This window comes from Engystomops pustulosus, chromosome 9 (assembly GCF_040894005.1).
Source record: "Engystomops pustulosus chromosome 9, aEngPut4.maternal, whole genome shotgun sequence".
Lineage (NCBI taxonomy): Eukaryota > Metazoa > Chordata > Amphibia > Anura > Leptodactylidae > Engystomops > Engystomops pustulosus.
Genome location: NC_092419.1, coordinates 96,332,827 through 96,353,858, shown reverse-complemented (window position 1 = coordinate 96,353,858; position 21,032 = coordinate 96,332,827). Strand labels below are relative to the sequence as shown.

The window sequence follows — 21,032 nt, the reverse complement described above, 5'->3', positions numbered from 1 at the left end:
GTAGCTCCAAAACATCGCCGACACTGCATATTCTATACACCCAGCAAATGGTTAACTAGTGCGGGAGGGAGATGTATAATTTATGTTTAGCTTACATGAATGAGGGGAAAAAAGAGCAATGGGAAGTGACAAGCAAAAATGCAGAGAAGAGGGGCCAGAAAGTAAACAGCTGAAGCTACAAATGCGCAAAGCATAGGAAAGGACGGGTGTGTTGTATTTGGCTGGTGGCCCACACACAGATACATTCATGGACTTCAACCATGCATCTGGAGGCTCCCAAGTGGATGGGAACTTCTCACACCACATCACAATCATGATCTGGATGACTATAGAGGCCAGAAAAGAAATGAACTGCAGCAATTACATTGCATCTCCATGTAAACACCCTGTATGACCAATGCCCGAGCACAAGCCCCGTCTCTAGGTCTGTATTGTTAGTAATCGCTGTGGTGGGTTTCCTCTGTAATCTCTGTTCTAATTTCTCTGCTCTCAGATGCAGGAGACTCCTCTCGGGCCTCAGGAACAATAGAAGAGCGGCCCAGTCCAGCTGGACCCAGCCTCAGAGTTCATAGAAAGCGGCGCTCCAACCCAAGCCAAAGACGTGAGTCATATTTGAGCCCAAACTGGTTACCATAGCGCTGAGTCAGCGCACACAGAAGAAGAGCGACATGTTTGACGGCTGCCTGCTCCTCAAAAACTTGTATTATCTGGATTCTGGAAATGGTTACAGAATTATTATTACTGAGGCTTATCCCTGTTATATTTATGTGCCCACTTTCTAATGGTCCTGTAATGACTAGACACCTTGTACACCTGATGTGGTAGGTCTCTGTCAGCAAAAACAACTGAAAAACATTGCGTTTCCCATGCACCTGCTATTATCTGCTTATTTTTGGACCAGTAGACTATTTGTGTACCAACATATACTGTACTTCCCCAGCATGCAGTATGTCTAATTCACTATAGGGGTATCACAGACCTGTAATGTGGCTATATGCATGAGAAGGAAATTCCAGAAACTACAAGGTTAACAAAGATGATAGGACTACATCCCTATCATCTGCTCTCCTGCACTTATATACAGGGCGGACAACCTGGGAGCCATCATAACTCTAGTGCCCTACATGATCAATAGAAAACAGTCTTATTCCACAATGTAGGTTTATCTGTAACATTACAAGCTTCCTACATCTACCATACTTTTCCTGTAGGTTTGTATGTAGGGTCATCTATCCGGCACAGTGAAAACTACAGTCTTCTACATCCTTAAGCTCCGCTAACCTAAAGCGTAACATTAGAGACCTGGAGAAGTTGCTGCAAAGGAAACCATTAATTCATTTATACACTAAAGCAGAATACAGTGCACCTTGCTTTACTGCACATGAGCTGGACCTCTTATAGACCCCATAATGGCAGCCTGGAGGTTTCAGTGTTTGCGTGTTGATATGGTTACATTCCAGAAATGAGGTCAGAAGTTTTAGGAACTTGCATTAAGTTGTTGGCAAAACCAGACAGCGTCCAGGTGATAAGACCGCAAATAGGTCAAGGAAATGCGATCAAAAGAGACGAGACTTTACAGAGGAGCCGTATAGTTACAGGCATGAGCTCATGCGGTCAGCACTCAGGAGTGATGGAGCTGACTCACTAACATGTATCGCATCTGCCGGGAGTCTTACAGCTCGGTGGGAATCTGCTGACACACACGTTCCTGAATAAAGCAGACAGCATGGATAGGATTTCAATATAAGAACAGATATGTGACCGGACAAAATTCAGCCACCACAAGCCTGAGACAGGGGTACACGGCTTCAGCGCTTAATAAGAACCATGTATTATCGATGGTCAATTTTCCATTTTTACAAAGTATAAAGAACAAGATCCCATTTTAGTGTTAGACAAGACCTTTGTTTTTATAAGATTTAGATGATAAGTGGTAAACTTTCAGGTACGGTATAAAGGATAATGGTTAGCACAGGGTTTACACGCTGCACGTTGGCATCTGTTACTGTAATTCACTGCCTAATAAGTTTCCTTGAACAGGTCTCTGATGACTAGATTTAGTATTTTATCTAAATTTTCTGACGCTGAAGGAGTCAGTAGTAGTGGTGCAGGAACCAACAGGAGTTGTACTCTCCCCATCCACTAATGTGCAAAACAGAAATCCCAATATTTGCAATGTAAAGAGTCCATGGAAATATTACATGACAGCTGCCAGAAATGTCTGGGGTAATAAGTCTACGAGTAATGTCTGGGGTAATAAGTCTACGAGTAATGTCTGGGGTAATAATTCTATGAGTAATGTCTGGGGTAATAATTCTATGAGTAATGTCTGGGGTAAGGAGCTTCTTCTGCTCAGGATCAGGTCCACCAGTTCTGGGCCGCTGTCAGAGACTGCCGACTCTTTACCACCTCGTGTGCAGGGGAAGCCGCTCTCCTCACGGACACTGCCTCTGCTGCAGGACTCCAGCTGCTGGAGGAGATGGGGCTGAGGTGAGGAGGGAGCAAGGGGACAGGAAAGAAAGAGAAGGAAATGCCTTGAGTGTCTGCCCTGTCCTGTGCTCCCTCCTACTGCTAGACTGATATCCTGGGGTGGGAGAAACAATGTCCCTAACTGGCCATACTGACAATCTGCATATACACACATAAAGTACAGACCAAAAGTTTGGACACACTTTCTCATTCAAAGAGTTTTCTGTATTTTCCTGACTATAAAAACTGTAGATTCACACTGAAGTCATCTAAGCTATAAATTAACACGTGGAATTATATACTTAAAGTGGTTTTCCCATCTGGGTATTCACATTTAATTCAATTCATCTACCATTTGTAAACATTTCTTCAATTGGATGTTATTACAAAAAATGTTCCTGTGTGAAGATAATTTCTCATAAATGTAGCCATGTTGTCGCTTAGAAACGAGACGGCTTCCTTGGATACGGCCACCTCACATTTGGGCAGCTGTGGCCAGACATGCGCTATTGTGTCCTGCCTGACCTCCTGGCTTCAGCGATCATTACCACAGGGAGGCTGTGGGATGAGTAGTGACTCCCGGACATTTCATATACAAAAAACACTTGTGTCTTTGTGAAATCCCTCCAGCAGAGTTGGCCGTATCCAAGGACACAGTCTTGTTTCTAAGGGATAAAATGACTACATTTATGAGAAATTATCTTCACACAGGTAATTTTTTTTAAATAACTTCTAATTGAAGAAATGTTTATATATGGAAGATTTATCAAACTGAATGTGAATGCCCAGATGAGAATACCCCATTAACAAAAAAAATGTGAAACAACTGAAAATATGTCTTATATTCAAGGTTCTTCAAAGTAGCCGCCTTTTGACCTTCTGCTTGGATCACTGCTTTGCACACTCTTGGCTTCTTTTGATGGTAGTCACCAGAAATGGTCTTCATCAGTCTTGAAGGAGTTCCCAGAAATGCTGAGCACTTGTTAGCCCTTTTGCCTTCGCTCTGCGGTCCAGCTCACCCCAAACCATCTCGATTGGGTTCAGGTCTGGTGACTGTAGAGGTCAGGTCATCTGGCATAGCAACCAATCACTCTCCTCCTCGATCAAATAGCCCTTACACAGCCTGGAGGTGTGCTTGGGGTCATTGTCCAGTTGAAAAATAAATGATGGTCCAACTAAACGCAAACTGGATGGAATAGAAGTTGCTATGGTGACCATACTGGTTCAGTTTACCTTTAATTTAAAATAAAACCCCAACAGCCAAGCCCCCCACACCATCACACCTCCACCTCCATGCATCACGGTGGGAACCAGGCCTGTAGAGTCCATTCGTCCACCTTTTCTGCGTTGCACAAAAACACGGTGGGTGGATCCAAAGATCTCAAATTTGGACTCGTCAGACAAAGCACAGATTATCCCTGGTCTAATGTCCATTCCTTGTGTCTCTTGTGCTTGTTGCGTGTCCTTAGCAGTGGTGGTCTAGCGGCGATGTTATCATGAAGCTGCTGCACAGTCTCCTCTTACCAGTTGTTGTAGAGATGTGTCTGCTGCTAGACCTCTGTGCGGCAGTGACCTGTTCTCTAATCTGAGCTGCTGTTACCCTGCGACTCAGATGAATTTATCCTCTGCAGCAGAGGTGACTCTTATCCTCCGCAGCAGAGGTGACTAGATCGATATGGCAAGAAATCCCACTTATTACACCTGACAGGGCACCTGTGATGTGAAAACCTTTCCTGGTTACTACCTCTTGTATCTCATCAAGAGAAGCCAAAAGTGTGCAAAGCAGTAATCACCGCAAAACCTAGAATATAAGACAGATTTTGTTTTGATGCCTTCAGTGTGAATCTATAATTTTTATAGTCAGGAAAATACAGAAAACAGAAGGTGTGTCCAATCTTTTGTTTGGAAATTATGACAGAATTCTGTTGTAGACATAATAAATCTCCCCTAATCTGTGTCCTCCACATTTCGGTGTGTACAGTCATCTAGAATTACATCACTGTCACTATTTGATCTGCCCATAGCAGAGAACTGATACCCCAAATAAAAAGTGGCTTATAATAGGTTGTAGCTTCTAGATATTTAGAAATGTTCTTGTAGTAGGAGGCCCACTTTTGCTGCTCAGGCTGAGGCGCAGTGTACAGTTTGCTATTATTAGAAGGCTGAAGGACCTGCAATGATGTAACTGGTCACATGTCATGAATGTTACACAAGGCACCGTGTAAAAAGATTGACAAAATATTTCCATTCTGTACTTAGCGACATCTGCTAATATTCAACTACAGACATATAAAGCTCTAAGTACAAGGAGGCAGAGCAGGGATTTAAAGAGACAGAGCTGTCAGTCACAATAAGGGGGCGTGGCTCACTGCCAGCCTGAGAGAAAGAGAGGAGTCAGTGATACCAGAGATGAGTCACAAGCGCTAATTTGCATTTCAGAAAAAAACCGTTTGTAATTAAGGTATTCCACCTCACTGGCAGCTAATTTAAGGTGATATGGGGAGGACTTGTAACCCTTTATCAGTAGGTATTGTTATTCAGGGTGGTCAAAATATGGTGATCTAGTCCTGTTCACACTGCAATATACATAAATTGTAGACAGGGAGTTAACAGATGAAGCAAAGATTAAGAGTTTGGCTGGAAACCTCATAAATAACATATTTTCCATGCAGCGATGATGATTAATACAAAGTCCTGCTGCTTCTTTTGGACTCAGGGAAAAGTTATACATTGGGGGTCATTTACTAAGGGCCCGATTCGCGGTTTCCCGACGTGTTACCCGAATATTTCCAATTTGCGCCGATTTTCCCTGTATTGCCCCGGGATTTTGGCGCACGCGATTGGATTGTGGCGCATCGGCATGCACGCGACGGAAATGGGGGGGGGTGGGGGGTTGGTGGCCGAATGAAAACCCGACGGATTCGGAAAAACCGGCGCATTTTCTTTAAAAAAGTGTTGCGGGACTCGCACTTACCTTCACCAGGAATAGGCCGGTGAACTTCAGCGCAGCAGCGCCACCTGGTGGACGACGGAAGAACTGCCTTAGTGAATCGCCGGAAGACCCGAATCCACCGCTGAGAACGTGCCACTGGATCGCGAATGGGCCAGGTAAGTAAATCTGCCCCATTATCTCTCCTTTAGGCTACATTCACACTACCGTATGGGGGACGTATATAGGGCGGACGTATATACGGCCGATATACGTCCCCCATAGAAGGCAATGGGCGCACGGCGCCCTACGGGAGCGGTACGGTGCAGCACACGTGCGGCTCCGTACCCGGGAAAAAGATAGGACCTGTCCTATCTTTTCCTGTAATACGGCACCGTGCGCCATGTATCTCTATGGAGAGGGGCGGGGCTGAGCTGCGCTCACCTCCTCCTCCTCTCCTCGTGCACTGCCGTTGCCCGGTACGGTACGGGCGGGCGGGCAACGGCAGTGTTAATGTAGCCTTAGTAGTAGGAAAACACTCTTTACTGCCACCTGCAAGTCAAACCCATTAAAGGGGTTGTCCGGGGATTGTTATAGGGTTACCAGCGTACAGCCAGTCACAGGTCATATGTCTCCCATTCTGAATGTAATGACTGCCATACCATTCAGCAGGGGGCATTTACACCATTTTTGTGGCATACAATCCGTGAAATAATCGCAACTTGTACCACCGGGAATTGAAGTTATTCCCCCCATTTAAGCTTCCTGACAGAGTGAAAGCTAAAGCAAGTGCTCAGGTGTGGGGCAGGAACACCCCGCCGCCGGGTACGCACACTTGGTGTAGGAGTGGCATAAAGGGGAAAATAATTGCAATTCCTGTCACATCAGTAGTAATTGCAATTATTTCAGGGTATGGCTGCCAGAAAATTACCACAAAGGTCCTTTCTCCATCAGTCCCTTTCACACAAGGGATTTCCAGCCTCATAATTAGGATACTTGTCCTGTTGGTGGAGTGACAACAGCCAAACCAGTGCCTCCCATGTGTTGGCAGCAGTACACTATACAGGTTTCCTTCTTTCTGAGGAGAGCTGATTTGCATGACTTGTCCCGCAGTGTGAAGGGGCCACAGTGCTCTAGCAAGGTCTGCAGTCTCTTCATTTCTCTGTATTTTGGGGCACCATACGCTAATGCAGGGAATTTTTCATTTGGTCCAGAGCAGCTCCATTCAAATGAGATAAAATAAATCTACCCAGCACCACTGACAGTAAGCATATAGCATGCAGGTGGAACAATGTAAGAAACAATATGGCGTCATGGCTTAGACCAATGGTCTGTCCTAAGAATAGGCCATCATATTCACAGATATAACATATCACTACTATAATACAACCATCATCTACAATGGAAGACCCCTGTAAAAAATAGTTTTCTGTGTATTTCTACATAGGCTGGGGAAAGAACAACAACATCAACATACCTTTTCACCTTTAACTCCGGGGGGCCCAACAGGACCTGGGGGGCCTGCATGTCCCTATTGTGAGACAAAGAGAATAAGGTCAGGTGACTTCTCCATCAAGCACAATGTTAATACTACCATAGCCAGCAACAAGATCTATTCTCCAGAGAGTCTGGACCATGTTGCATTGGACCTACATATAAGAGATGGCCATTCCAGATTCCAAATACATTGGAACCCCGGTTGTCATTTGCAATTTTTTGTACAATCTAGTGGTTACATATTTGACTTCCAATATGGCTGCCTCCATGTACACATTCAAGACCCATCTTACAAGCACTCTTATAACCATTCGCAACATATAAGTCTTATAAACCTTTTAGTAATTATACCTGATAGCCGGGAATTCCTGGTTCTCCTTGTGCACCCATCCTGCCAGGAGAGCCCTAGAGGTTAAGAAGGTCAGTACATAAAGTCAATAAGGCTCTAATCTAAGGGTTTCTCTATGTAAACTATAGTCATATACATTAAACACTTATAAGCCTCTGTATGAAATAACTCAGATTTTAATGGTTTTGTACTCACCACAGGCCCAAGTGTGCCTCTACTTCCTTTGGGTCCCTGATTTCCTGGTGGTCCTGTTTTACCTGGAGGACCAGTTTCTCCAAGGTGACCCTGAATACCTTTGTTTCCCTGTAAAATTAGTAGAACATTTCAGCTTGACACAAGCCAGTATCATGGCATGACCCATGCTGGGTGCTTCTTCCATCCATGTGCATTACCTTGCGTCCCGGCTTGCCCTTTTCCCCCTGTTTTCCTGGTTTCCCCTCCACTCCCTGTAAATAGGAGTAAAGGCGTGTTAATTTGGCACACTACTACCACTGAGAAGATTCACCTGTTCACATAGCTCATCCCATCATACAGTGTATGCCATATAGCTAGAGGACCTATGTTCCTGATCACCTGTATATTTTATATATATATTTAGGTGTCAGTGCCAGGGAAGTCTTTGTATAGTGAGCGGAAACCTTAATGCAGTAAAAAAAAAACAAAAGAAAAACCAAATTAAGACAAGACGAGCGGAGATGGAGCAAACCACAGAACATTCCTTCCCACAGACACAGAAATGTCTCCATGTATTAAACATTGACTTGTGCCCCTGTACAACATACAATGGGCAGGGGGCAGGAAATTGGAAGGATTATGAGGGCTCCTCTTGAACTTTACACACTGCAGATTTATGAGAAGCATATTCAGTCCTGTGCCCGACTCCCAAGACTGAAGTAAAGGAGACAGCGGCTGTCTATGGCCGGGCAGTGTGGTGCCGCACCTGGAAGCGTGGCACAGCCGTGACTGGGAGCGTGGCACCGCACAATCACTGCTGATTGGATAGATACTACACAGAGCTGCACCTCAATTCCATTCATGTGAATACACCTGCATTGGTGGCAAGTCCCATCACTAGGCTCAGGCTACCCCGTCCATACTCGCAGTATTTCCTGTTCCGAATAGAACAAGCTGTGCACACAATACCATCCACATTGTATTTGTGAAGCTCATCCCCTTAGGCACAGGTGATATTTGCCATATAGCTAGAGGACCCGTGTATACAGCACTCTGCAAATCTATTATAGAGTGATACACTTTGCTACAAATTCAACATTGCACATTTTTGGCACACAGACTACGTTACATATGTAATCCAGACAATAGCTCAAAGTCTATTAATTCACTGTGACTTGGCTGCGGTTACGAATGTGTATGTATTGCTATTGGACTCATTCTGACGCTGCAGAGAAGCTGCCAGACACACAGGAATCACTTGACACTATGGCTGCCATGGCTGTGCCCGACCACTGCCAAAATCTCCAAAGGATTGTTTCCGGCCTATGTGAACAGAGGAAGGCCTGTGACCTATCCCGGTTGATTCAGAGGGGATTTGGATTACTAATCTCAGCATCCTATCTTTGGACTGACCCGACATTCTTAAGTGTGGGGGCTATTAACTATATAGTAACCATTTACAGATTTAATGGGGGTATTCCTACAAATAACATTTATGGAAAATCCACAGTATACGGGATAAGGATCCAAATCACTCGGGATCTGAGCCCCAGCAATCATAGTAATTGGAGCCCCCTAGTGCCCCATGTGAATGCAGTGATGGTGCTTATGACTGGTTACTTATACATTCACATCTATAGGACTATAACTATTTATAACTATACTATAACACAACTTTCTAATCTTAATCATTCCCATAAAACTTATTATTTTTACGATTATTTATATAAATATCCCTTCCAATTTTTTGAGTCCTATGACTAGTTAGACTAGAATAATAACAAACACCCTTATGATACCTTGATAATGGATCATTTGTTGCAGTCTGTAACACTAATTTCTTAAAGGGGAACCTGTCACCACATTTTCACATGTACAGCCAATGACCGGTTCCTATAGAGCCCTATGAACTGACCGACATCCTTATTTTAGCTAGAAATTATTTCCTTTACATTCACATAAAATCAGCTTTATCTTATATTCCCTGGTATCAGAGAAGGCGTGCCCTGACCTGCTGAGCTCTCCCATCTACTCCTCCCCATGTCCTGTGCCTTTTCTCAGCATATCATGTGACCAGGGTAATGTCATTTAAGGTCCTTTATCCATTTACTTTTGGAACGTGTACCCCATGTATGTATATGAGGACATGGCAGTATTATGGCATGATCACAGTAGTCTCCAAGGACTTCTATTCCTTCCCATCCTCCATGGAGGCTGCAGTGATTTCATGTGATCAGATACATACATGGGATAGACTGTGCAAATGTAACAGGATGTAACAGAGCTCTCTCTCAATGTTCCACACAGTAGCATGTCCTAGTAGTAAGACCTGTCATCCAGGGACAAGGTGGCAGGGCAATGCATTGACCACTGCATATATCGGACCCCATTACTATCATTGGACACACATCAGGTGATTTGCCTATAAGTTTACAAACTGAATTTTTTTAACATTGCAGCCACAGAATGGAACCACGCGGGCAATGCTTTTTAATCATAGTTTTGTGTTGCATATTTTCTCTTGTCCGTGGGCATTTGTATATGGGCACCACATTCATATCCAGGTGCCCAAAGGCAAGACAGAATAAGCGTCAGCTTCTTAGTAGCTGGCACAGTTGTCCTGGTAAATGTAGCACGGCCATAATCTGGCTGCGTTCATCACTCTTGTTTGTTTGGTGCTTGACGGTTACAGAACAATTGAAATAAACAGTTACGGTTCTTAAAAAGCAGCAATTGTTACGGCCACTTGGGCCAAACCATTGACAGATTCTGGCAAGTAACAGGAAGGCGATCAAGACACAGTGACACCACAAAGCTAAAGCTCTTAGTGAAAGTCACTGATGATGTACATGTCCACAGCGCGTAAGGTGCTCGCCAGTCACACCCTCTGAGCACCCTGATTATTACATCTTGGAGCGGGTTTGCTTGTAGGAGACTGATTCCAAAAAGCAGGCTCTGATTTCTCACACACTCTAGGATGACTTTCCTGGAACTGATACCCATTCTCTGGCTTGTCCTGAGACCAAAAAATCACTCTACAGAGCTGCTGGAACTGAGCGCTAGCCCTGGCGCCAGCTGGCTTGATTGTGGACAGAGCAGACGGATATTTAACTCTGTGACTTCCATATTTCCCAAGTTATCTGTAGAACACATGATAATTCTGACCCCCCCTCCCCCCCCAGTGTGCAGAAAGACATTAGATTTGTGGGGTCCCACACCCCACATTGCTCCTTCCTGAGAAAACCAGTGGTGATCGGGCATAAGCCCAGCTGCTCTATTCAATATCAAATGGGACTGACTGAGCCGCCAAGCAGAGGACTTGGCCATTTCCATCTGCTCCATAGACATTAAATAGAGCGGCAGCACACTTGCTTGATCGCAATGAAGCTGAACTGGGAGCTTGGGGCCCTTGTTCTAGTGATCCATGGGTGAGTTATTTTCATAGAGAGAATCAGGCCTAAGTAGAGCACCCCCTGCATTCTTTATATCACCTACTGTGTGGTACTGCAGAAGTTATAGCAGCTTAGGTACTGAGACTCTGGTAATGATGATGTGAATCCCATAGTAGTAGCCTATCTGTATGTACAGGGGTGTGTGCCGTGCACTCAGGGGGAAGTTATTCTGTATTTGCTGTGTCTGTATTTTAACACTGGGGCCTGTAAAGATTAGATCTGTGGTGAAGAAAGGCCAGATGACATCATACTGTGCCATTTTGGAAGCCCCCGCTTGCTCAATAATAGTAGGATTTGGCCTTGCTGGAGATTGTGGGGGTTTTGCAGGTCAGTATGATGGTTGTATACTGCTCTGCAGTGCAATACACAATACATCACAATAACCACTATATTGTAGCTGCCAAAAGTGGGCTTACAGGGGTATTCCAGGAATCAGCATAATTCATATACACATGGGTCCTTAAAATATAAGCTAATATGTAATTAGTTATTTAAAATTTTGCTCCCCTTAGCAGAAAAATGTTTTTTTACCATACCCTGTAATGAAGAATTAAAATGCTATCGGCCCTTTAATAAGTCTTTTGATTTCCTCTGCACGGAGAAGACACAGGACTGAAGATGGCCGCTGGTCACATGTTCACATCACATGTCCTGCACCTGCCAGGGCAGGTCATGTGATCACCACTCTTTTTGGCTGTAGTCGGTTGGTTGCTGTGCATCCAGTGTGGCCAGTATAGTGGTGATGGCAGTTACTATGGTAACAGAGCAAGTAAACCTGTTACATCATCACCGGGAGCAGAGCATAAGAGGGAGGAGGAGTTACTGAGAACTAAAGGATCATGGGACTTGTAGTTTCCAGTGGCGGCCATCTTGGTGATAACTCCACATACTTTAGAGGCCATAAAATGTTGTGAATCATAAAATCAAACTATTTAAGCTCCATTTTGTCACTAATGACATTGAGTTTTGTTATTTATTTATAGCATTATGGGTTTTTGTATCATACGTACATATTCCCGAAATACCCCTTTAAGTCAAATGACTGCCTTTTATTCTGCAGCAGCTCTAATAACTTTTCCTGTTTATTTTCTGTACTACCCGTTATGTGTTTTTGCTCAGTTTTTATCAACTTTGTTTTATATAATCATTTACCATCACACAAAGCTCCACTTAAATAAATGTTTAGCTCCGCAGCCGTCATTGAGGGAATCGGAGGTCTCTAAACAATAGTTACAGAAAAGACTAGCAATAATTTGGCTTTGGTCTGGATAATATAAGTGATCACAGGACATTATAAGGACGTGGGTGATGTGACCTTTCTGATGATAGGGGGGGGGGGGTCGTTTTCCTTTAGGTCTCTGCATGCTAAGAAACATACATATAATCAGCAGAATTGCAATAAACAATTTTTACAACTATGTCCTGGGCACCGAGCAGATTTAGATCATCCTGCGTTGCTGCCAAGTAAAACTACTTTTAATTTGCAAGTTTACAGAGCTTAGGCGTGTGAATGGCTGCGCGCAATGGACAATGGGATGGACAAAAAACACTGCAGATGTTTGGAGGGTTATTGGGCAGAAGGGGAGGGGTACCCAGCTGCTCTGGTAGATTATGTGTAATATCACTACAGCTGTGAAATGCTGTGATGTCCACTTCAGATGTTACTCGTCTTTCAGCAGTGTGGGGCTGGATGAAACCATGTAGTGTGGCCCCCGGACCGTCTGCTGTCCCTCAAGTCATTAATAGTCATCCAGATCTCCGCTGGAGATGGATTACACACAGCATGCAGAAGATTTAAAGAGAAATTAGCATAAACAATAATAATGATCCGGCTCTGACAGCCCCATAAATCATAATCCCCTGGCATCTCATGGATCACATGCATTGCATGGAGAGGAGACAGAGCCAGACATTACTGCTGCTGTGCTGTCTGCACCTTCCCTGTGCTAGAAACTAGTGTCAGGTCACCTGTATTTAGATGTATCGCTACGAGTACTCACTCTGACACCTGGGATTCCATTCCCACCGGGAGCTCCGTCTTTTCCTACCAAGCCGACAGCCCCCTTCTCTCCATTCTCCCCATCAGGTCCGGGCTCGCCTTTTTCACCCTATTGTCACATATAAGAAACACAGATTAGTTTATAATCAGATATTTTTATATTTATTAAAGGGGTTGTTCAGGACTTGGTTGGTTTCTCCAAAAACAGTGCAGCACAGCTGAGTTGCAGTACCAGATGTCACCTGTAGGTGTGGCGCGGCACTGTGCATTGAGCATGTGTCATAGATCTGTGTGTCATGTATCTCTATAGAAGGAGGAGTGTGGAGGTGGTGAATTCAAATCCCATCTAGACAAAAATAATATTTACCGTATATACTCGAGTATAAGCTGACCCCAGTATAAGCTGAGGCCCCTAATTTTACCACCAAAAACTGGGAAAACCTATTGACTTGAGTATAAGCCGAGGGTGGGAAATGCATTGGTCACAGACCCCACCAGTATATAGCCAGCCAGCCCCCTATAGTATACAGCCTGCCCCCAGTAGTATACAGCCTGCACCCAGTAGTATACAGCCTGCACCCAGTAGTATACAGCCAGCCCACCTTACCCCCAGTAGTATACAGCCAGCTCATCTTGCCCCCAGCAGTATACATCCCGCCCATCTTGCCCCCAGTAGTATACAGCTTGCCCCTAGTAGTATACAGCCACCTCAGCCTGCCCCCAGTAGTACACAGTCTGCCCCCAGTAGTATACAGCCAGCCTGCCCCCAGTAGTACACAGCCTGCCCCCAGTAGTATACAGCCAGCCTGCCCCCATGTAGTATACAGCTAGCCCCCAGTAGTATACAGCCACCTCAGCCTGCCCCCAGTAGTATACAGCACTGCCCCCAGCATTATACAGCACTGCCCCCAGCATTATACAGCACTGCCCCCAGCATTATACAGCACTGCCCCCAGCATAAAAAAAAAAACTTAGGGGCCACCGGAGGGTGAGTATATATGTGCAGCGCTGCTCCCCCGATGTCCGCGCGGCTCGTCTTCCGGCTCCTGTGCCCGTCTTCTTTCTTCTGCTGAGCGCCGCCGGGGGTAAAACAATGGCGGCGCCCTGCAGGAGAAAGAAGACGGGCGCAGAAACCTGAAGACGAGCCGCACGGACATCGGGGGAGCAGCGCTGCGCATAGGGGCCACCGGAGGGTGAGTATATAAGTTTTTTTTTTTTTTAAGTAATTTTTACTGACTGACTGACTGGTGTATAAGCCGAGGGGACGTTTTTCAGCACATTTTTTTGTGCTGAAAAACTCGGCTTATACACAAGTATATACGGTAATTCAACAGCATGAAATAATTTAGAGGCCTTGTATCAGGGGAAGCCCTGGGAGATGTACAAATAACATATACGGACAGATGATGGGATTTCCCTGATGATGTGGTCCCTGCTCTGCCGCTGCCTGACACATACATATAAAGGATTCCCGGCCGATACATCTAAATAAGGCATTCCCTGCCTGATATGTCCTCTGCGGCTTCTCCCACAGACAGCTACTATGAGTCTGTACAACAGCACAAGTCATTCAGTACCGAAAATGACAGAAAAATGGTATTGAACCGTTCTGAAGAAGTATCGAGGTTTCTATACATTGTGTAATCCTAGTATGAAAGCTACGGTAGGCATAGTCTGAGAAAAATAGTTGCCATAAAGTGAACCTGTCACCAGGAATGCAATTTTTAGCGGGTGACAGGTCCCAGTAGCCTATGCTATCCCGATTTTAAAATGTCTTTGTCAGCGTTCTGACTCATTTCAGTACTTGTGTGATGCCATTCCAGGACTCTATTGTTATCACACATGTCCATATAGACTAGTCAGTAAGATAAGAAAACATCTGCATGTGTGTGTGTATTATCACAAGGGGATTGTAGATTCCAGTGTTTCAGTTCCAGTGGATGTGGGTTTCTGTAAAACCAAATGTCTGAGTGAGTGAAAGCACCTGGCCTCCCAAAATAATGCATCCCCATGCTCCATCCGTAATGTGAACTCTCACCTTCAGTCCGTCAGGGCCCATCAACCCGGGGTCCCCTTCAAGTCCTGGTTCCCCCTGCAGACACAGATGCAAATATAAATGTAACACAGTGACCGCACTCAGGAGGAGGGTTTTCCTGGAGGCAGAATGAGTATAGAGCATGGCCGCACAGGATGTATACACCACAGTATATTTACTGTATAGTAACAATAAGATCGGAAGAAAAACTAATCTCATCCACATGTAGCAGGAAAATCCTCAGTGGAAACAGATATGATACACAAAGCCAATATCTACACACAAAATCTGAAAACAAACAAAAAATAGTCCATCCAAATAGTGCGTCCAATAACAGGGAGGTGGTGCAGGGGCAGGATACAGGGAGACTTATATCACATGCCATATAATATATGTGTATACTCACCCTCTGTCCGATGAGACCTTGTTCTCCTGGGATTCCCAGTGGACCAATATCTCCCTGATGAGGAAAATATAGAGGTGATTAGTGTCACTCCTGTCATCTCATCATTGATTCAGAAGGTTCTGCAGGAACCCTTAATTAAAGGGGGTGCACTGGGATGCAGACTCTGATAAACTAAAACCTTTGTATAGGTTGTCCACATCCCAGTGTGATATAGTGGCTGAGCTGGTTACTGCAGCTTAGCCCCTTTCAGTTTAATAGGACAGAGCTGGACCATATGACATAATGATGTGACTTCACAGGCCAGGAAAGTCTAGAGTTCTTCAATATTTTGTGGTTAAATGTTCAAGTGTGTTACTATCAATTTCAGGTTATGGCCATTCACAATGGAATAATGTGAGCCAAACTTGACAAGAACGATAGCATCTAATGAGACTCTCCAGTGGTGTCCGGCAGTGGACTCCATTCATGACATGTGCATGCTCGGCCGGACCAGGTGTGCATGTCTGTGCAGTGTTGGGACATGGGAAAGAAATCAGCAACTGTTTTATGCACTTGTAGGTTTGGTGTCCCTTTAAGAAACAACACTGCATGTCAACAAATACTTTGCAAACCGAGATAATTCCCAATAAGATGAGGCAGACTTTAGTTTCGGGATGGGTTCAACACTGCATGGGTTCATGTTACATGCAATTTTCTATTTTAAAGCCTAGGTCCAAATCCAGACTTTTCTTTCTTCCTGTTTTTATACTATAAATACTCCTTGGTTTGCTGCTTGTAAAGTTTTGACCCTTTGTTCAGAAAACAAACTACTGCTGTTAGACACAGGGAACACGCTTGGGAAAGACATCTGTGTCCAAAGCGGACCTGAGGTCTCCCGCTATGGCGTTCATGTAAATGTGCAGTGTAGGGAGATGGAGGGAGCTTGTCCTCTGTCCTGCTGAGATGAGAGCTGCCCTCTGGCAGCCGCTGGGAGCCGTCAGCTACCGTGAGCCTTGCATTTCCGAATGGCAGGACAGCGCACATCAATGGGATGTTGTTCCCAAAGAAAAGGACATGAGGGGAGGACGGTTTAGGTTTCACCTCTGTCACAAACGGGGAACAGTAGCGTCTGTCATAAGCCAAGGATGGCTTGCCAAAAACAATGAAGTCGGGGGCAACATAAAATATGGAGACACAACAAGTAGTATGAAAGCTGCAAGATGTAGCCTCCAACATAAACAGGACGACATTAAAGCAAAAATTCCTTTGGGTGAAAACCAAAAATACATCTGACGGACACCACCATGGCCACCAGCAGCTCTGGATCCCCTGCCCTTGTCACCTCCACAATTGTCTCAGGACCAGAAGAATTATTTACACTTTTTGGATAGGTTGCAATACAAAGCATCAAGCTTTGCAAAGAGTCATTAAAAATACCCTAATGTTTATAGTTTACAGCTCCTATGCTGATCTGTGTGTGCCTAAAGGACTATTAAAAGAAATCTACCACCAGGATCAAGGATTGTAAACCTAGCACACTGACATACTGGTGTGTACCCTCTCTGGCAGGATCTGCTTTTCTTTTAGCTTGTTATTCCCTGGTTTTTATTTTAAAAATTATGCAATTATGGGTTTAAAAATTATGCAAATTAGCCTGACTGCTGTCGGTCCGTGAACCACAGACCGTGAAGAGTACTATGGACCACTGGGAACTGAACTCATCATATATCAATATTATGCATGGAGTTCAGTCCCCGGCAGAGCGGTCTGTGTGTAACACTGCACTTCTTACGGTCCATGATCACTGACTGATCACTGTGAATCTGCCCTTACTCTACTCTACCTTACCTGCACATAAGATGTCTACACAAAACAGTTTTTTTTTTGTATAGAGGCAATGAGCTGCTGTTATTATACCTTGGCGATATCCTACTACCAATACACCATAGTTCCAGTTTATATAGGATGAACATAGTTGGTATAACTTGGCCATCAGGAATGCTGGCTGATATGGGAGATCACTCACCTTCATTCCTAGTTCACCTGGTGGTCCTGGTTCTCCCTTTGCCCCTGGAGGTCCCTACAAGGAAAGGCAGATAGTAAAATGCATCACACATTATGATCTACATAAAGTCCTTCTCTCACAATGGACTGAAACTTATACTCTTCATGATTTTGCACTGACTAAATGAAATACTGTTGTGTAATAGAAGAATTTTTAAACTATAAATCCTAGTCATGTTTTGTGGGGTGCCAGGATACCCTCTTTATGGTCCTCATATATCCACTATTGGTCTATCCAGGATGATTTACTCACAACCCAAACAAATGAACAAACGGAAGTGCACTGCCATATGTGTTTCATTACTTGCTGATAAGTTGTTGAAATGATATACTTTGAAGTATCCTTGTCAGAATATTTGTGTAGAGGTCATGTTCTTTAGTTGTGGCCCAAATGTAAACTTCCATTAAATATTGATTTCTGTTAAAAAGGTTTTCCGAACTCAGGGCTGAGCCATCATCAGATTATTAGTATCAGATGGGTGGGATGCCAACATTCCCATTCCAGCTATTCCAGGCCTCGGGGCATCGGAAGGTATACAAGGGACAGAGCCAGAGCAAATGGGTTCGAACACTAAAAAAAGCTCAGCTTCCATCCACCAGAGTAGGAGACAATCATCTAGCATAGATGCAATACAGTGCAGCGAGCCATCTGCTTCAGACCCTGTCCTTTGTATAACTTCCAGTGCTGAAAAGGCTTCCTGAAACCTCTGATAAGAGTTTATTATCAATGGCCTTCCAATATCAGATCGCTGGGCTCCAACTCATTGCAATAAAAAGGCCAAAGTATTTGCCGAAACACTGTGCTGACCTGGGGGAGCTCCGGGGTCAGCCCCCACTGATCTGATCCTGAGAACTGGTCCTCAATATCACAATGTCGTCTTCCCACCTTCTTCAATTTTCCGGGAAGCAAGCGCTAAAGATGCCCCTTATAACAAGAGATGGTTTTCCCCCAGCAATACACATTGCGGAAGGCGTAGGTCGCTTTATGAAGTCTACAAGATTTGACCCATTAAGGTCGGCATTTTCAGAAATGGAACAGTTCAACCTTTACCCAGACATGAGGTCCAGACCTACCCAGCTCACTACATGGGCTCTCATCCTATCTGTATTCCTCAGTTACAGAGGGAAGTTTATATATGTTGTCTTCAAGCCAAAACTCTGAGCCAGAATTTCATTCTTGACCCCAAATTGCCTTTTTGGGCTGAACTTCTAGAATGTAATGAGTTTATAATGGTTTTAACATTCATTTTGTTGAGATTATTTTGGATAAACTGAAGAATGTTGAAACAATGTTTCTGACCATACCAAGCCAACCATGTGTTCACATGAAGATGACTCTAGTCTCTAGTAAGAGGTCACCAAGCTGTGATGGCGGCAAAACAAGACCAAGTAGGCAACCTTTCCACTTTTTCAGCTGCGCCACATTTTGATAAATTTCCCTTAGGATGGCGCGGGCTCAAAGTTTTTGTATTCTAAGGGTCCCAAAATATGGCAAGATTACACATTCAGGCCAACAGTCCAAAAAAGAACATAGATTGTGTTGATATTTGACAAGTTTAGGATTAAATAATTTGCATGATTCATTATACCTTGTGTCCAATTTCACCCATAGCCCCAACAGGTCCTTGTGGTCCGGGAGGTCCCTGAAAAATGGAAGAATTACATTTGTTAATGCCAAAAGAAGCAGCAACTTGGTCAACTGCTATGATCAATCAATATCCTTGAATCAATGTCCCCTTATATGAAAAGTACAGGGACATTGATTCAAGGATATTGGCCACAAGGTTTATATGTCTGCACTGGAAGGGTGGGGGTTTCCAGTGTTATATATCTGCTCGGGGGGGGGGGGGGGGGGGTTGGGTGTCTATTATTATTATCTGCTTTGAACAATTTCCATTATTCATATTACCATATGATTTGTGCACTGTGTTTGTATTCTGCTCTGGGGGTCTATATTAAATATTGTACAAATACCTTTCGGTTTCGGGGTGGTGGGGGGCGGCATTTTGTGCTGTACTGTTGTGATTTTTGTGTATGTACAGTGCTGGTTTTTGGTGCGACCCCTAGAAGTTGAGTGGTATCCCTGCTTTAGACGTTTCATAATTAAAAGCAAAAAGCCTTCACATTTTTCCCCAATATAATTAATAGACGCATAAAAGGTAGGTAACAGAGGGTGCAATAAAAGGGAACTGAAAGGTGTGAACTGGACCTTAGCTGTGGATTTTGTTGTAGAAGGTCCACGGTGGAAAAGCAGCAGCAAACAAGCGTCAATGTACTCTTTATTTTGCTAACAATTTACCATTGCAGTGACCCAGTTATTCCCAATTTTTGACTTGCAGTATATACAGTATGTATGATATCTGTCCAAAGGTAGGACAAGAGCAACTACAAATTACCTACCGGATTCCCTGCAATTCCTTTTTCCCCAGTGGAACCAGAGGGTCCTGGAATACCCTAGTATAAGAACAACAAATAGTGTGAATGGCAGTAAGTAAGAAGAGATCAAAGTGAACGTCCCTATGCAATCACTTACTGTAAAACCTCGTGGCCCAACAGGTCCTCTCTCTCCCATCTTGCCCTGAATGTACAAATACCTTCATGTGAGTATCTCATGTACAATGATCCTGTGCCACAAGTTTGTGTTTTCTATGTATTACATACCTGTTGCCCCACTGGTCCTTCTTTACCGCGCACTCCTTGAGGTCCCTGTGAGAAAGGTAAGTAACAGGTGAACATTACCTCATATCTGTCGTGGGCTGAAATATTTCATGCACAGTTATGCCACTTGATACTAGCAGGAAAAGTTTTCCAATTATGAAAAAATGCAAACACTGGGTCTTAATACACAAGCTAGGTGTGAAAAATGAAGCGCACCGTTACTCATACCATAGCGATTAACTGTGTAAATGTCAGCCGTTGGTTAGTTTACCATCAGAAAGTGTGACCGTTTTTATAAAAGCAGAAGTTATGGCAGGTTGCTAGGCTGAAGCCATTAGGTGTGTTGACACGATACCAAGGAGAAAACAAAAATCCCATTAATTTGGGAAGGATTATAATGTTATTTCCCTGAGCACTTGTAAGAGCAGTGCTAGCTGTACGTGTTACCAAACCCTGAATGCTAGTGACAATTAGAAAAAGACTGAACAAGTATCTGCTTCCTAAAGAATACATGGCGCCATACTGATTAAATCGGCCAAATTGTGATCAAACCACAAGATTTCTGGAACAATGTACTTTGGACAGATAATGGTCAAGGTGAAATTTCAGCACTTTCACACTTCACAGCATCTGCTGATAGAGGAAATAATTTGGACTTGCTTTGCAGCCTCAGGACTTGGGCACTTTGCAGTCAATGAGTAAGATGAATGGCCTCTATAAAATAAAAATCCATAGTTTATATCTTTAATAAACCAATGAAAAATAAAAAGCAGCGTCAAAGGCACGCCTCTCTGAGCTCCCTCATTTCCTTCTCCCTGAGGAAATGAGGGAGGGAGGAAAGAGGAAGACGTTGACTTGGCTGAATAGAGGGAGGGGGGAAAGAGAGAGCTGAGGGAGATGATGGCCGGGTCACACAGTGATTGCTAGTTTAAAAAAAAAAAATTTTAATAAGAGATAAGAGCTTTGGAATTTTAATATAAAACTGAATGGGGACTTCCATGTTAATCTGTCATTAGGTTTA

General features: G+C 44.0%; 1 protein-coding gene and 1 long non-coding RNA gene across 4 annotated transcripts in view; one reads left to right on the top strand and one right to left on the bottom strand.

Moving 5' to 3' along the window:
* Positions 1–869, top strand: part of LOC140077213 (uncharacterized) — a 45,696-nt gene extending 44,827 nt beyond the window's left edge. For both annotated transcript variants that reach the window (XR_011849730.1, XR_011849731.1), the window contains one exon: positions 494–869. This is a non-coding gene — a long non-coding RNA (uncharacterized lncRNA). The remainder of the gene's footprint in view (positions 1–493) is intronic.
* COL27A1 (collagen type XXVII alpha 1 chain) overlaps positions 1–21,032 on the bottom strand; it is a 192,088-nt gene that overhangs the window by 25,569 nt on the left and 145,487 nt on the right. For both annotated transcript variants that reach the window (XM_072124196.1, XM_072124195.1), the window contains exons 30-41: positions 20,015–20,059; positions 19,887–19,931; positions 19,754–19,807; positions 18,943–18,996; positions 17,316–17,369; positions 15,311–15,364; positions 14,908–14,961; positions 12,871–12,978; positions 7,637–7,690; positions 7,440–7,547; positions 7,247–7,300; positions 6,876–6,929 (exon numbers count right to left, since the gene is read on the bottom strand). In XM_072124196.1, the coding sequence (XP_071980297.1) occupies positions 6,876–6,929; positions 7,247–7,300; positions 7,440–7,547; positions 7,637–7,690; positions 12,871–12,978; positions 14,908–14,961; positions 15,311–15,364; positions 17,316–17,369; positions 18,943–18,996; positions 19,754–19,807; positions 19,887–19,931; positions 20,015–20,059 (738 nt within the window). The remainder of the gene's footprint in view (positions 1–6,875; positions 6,930–7,246; positions 7,301–7,439; positions 7,548–7,636; positions 7,691–12,870; positions 12,979–14,907; positions 14,962–15,310; positions 15,365–17,315; positions 17,370–18,942; positions 18,997–19,753; positions 19,808–19,886; positions 19,932–20,014; positions 20,060–21,032) is intronic.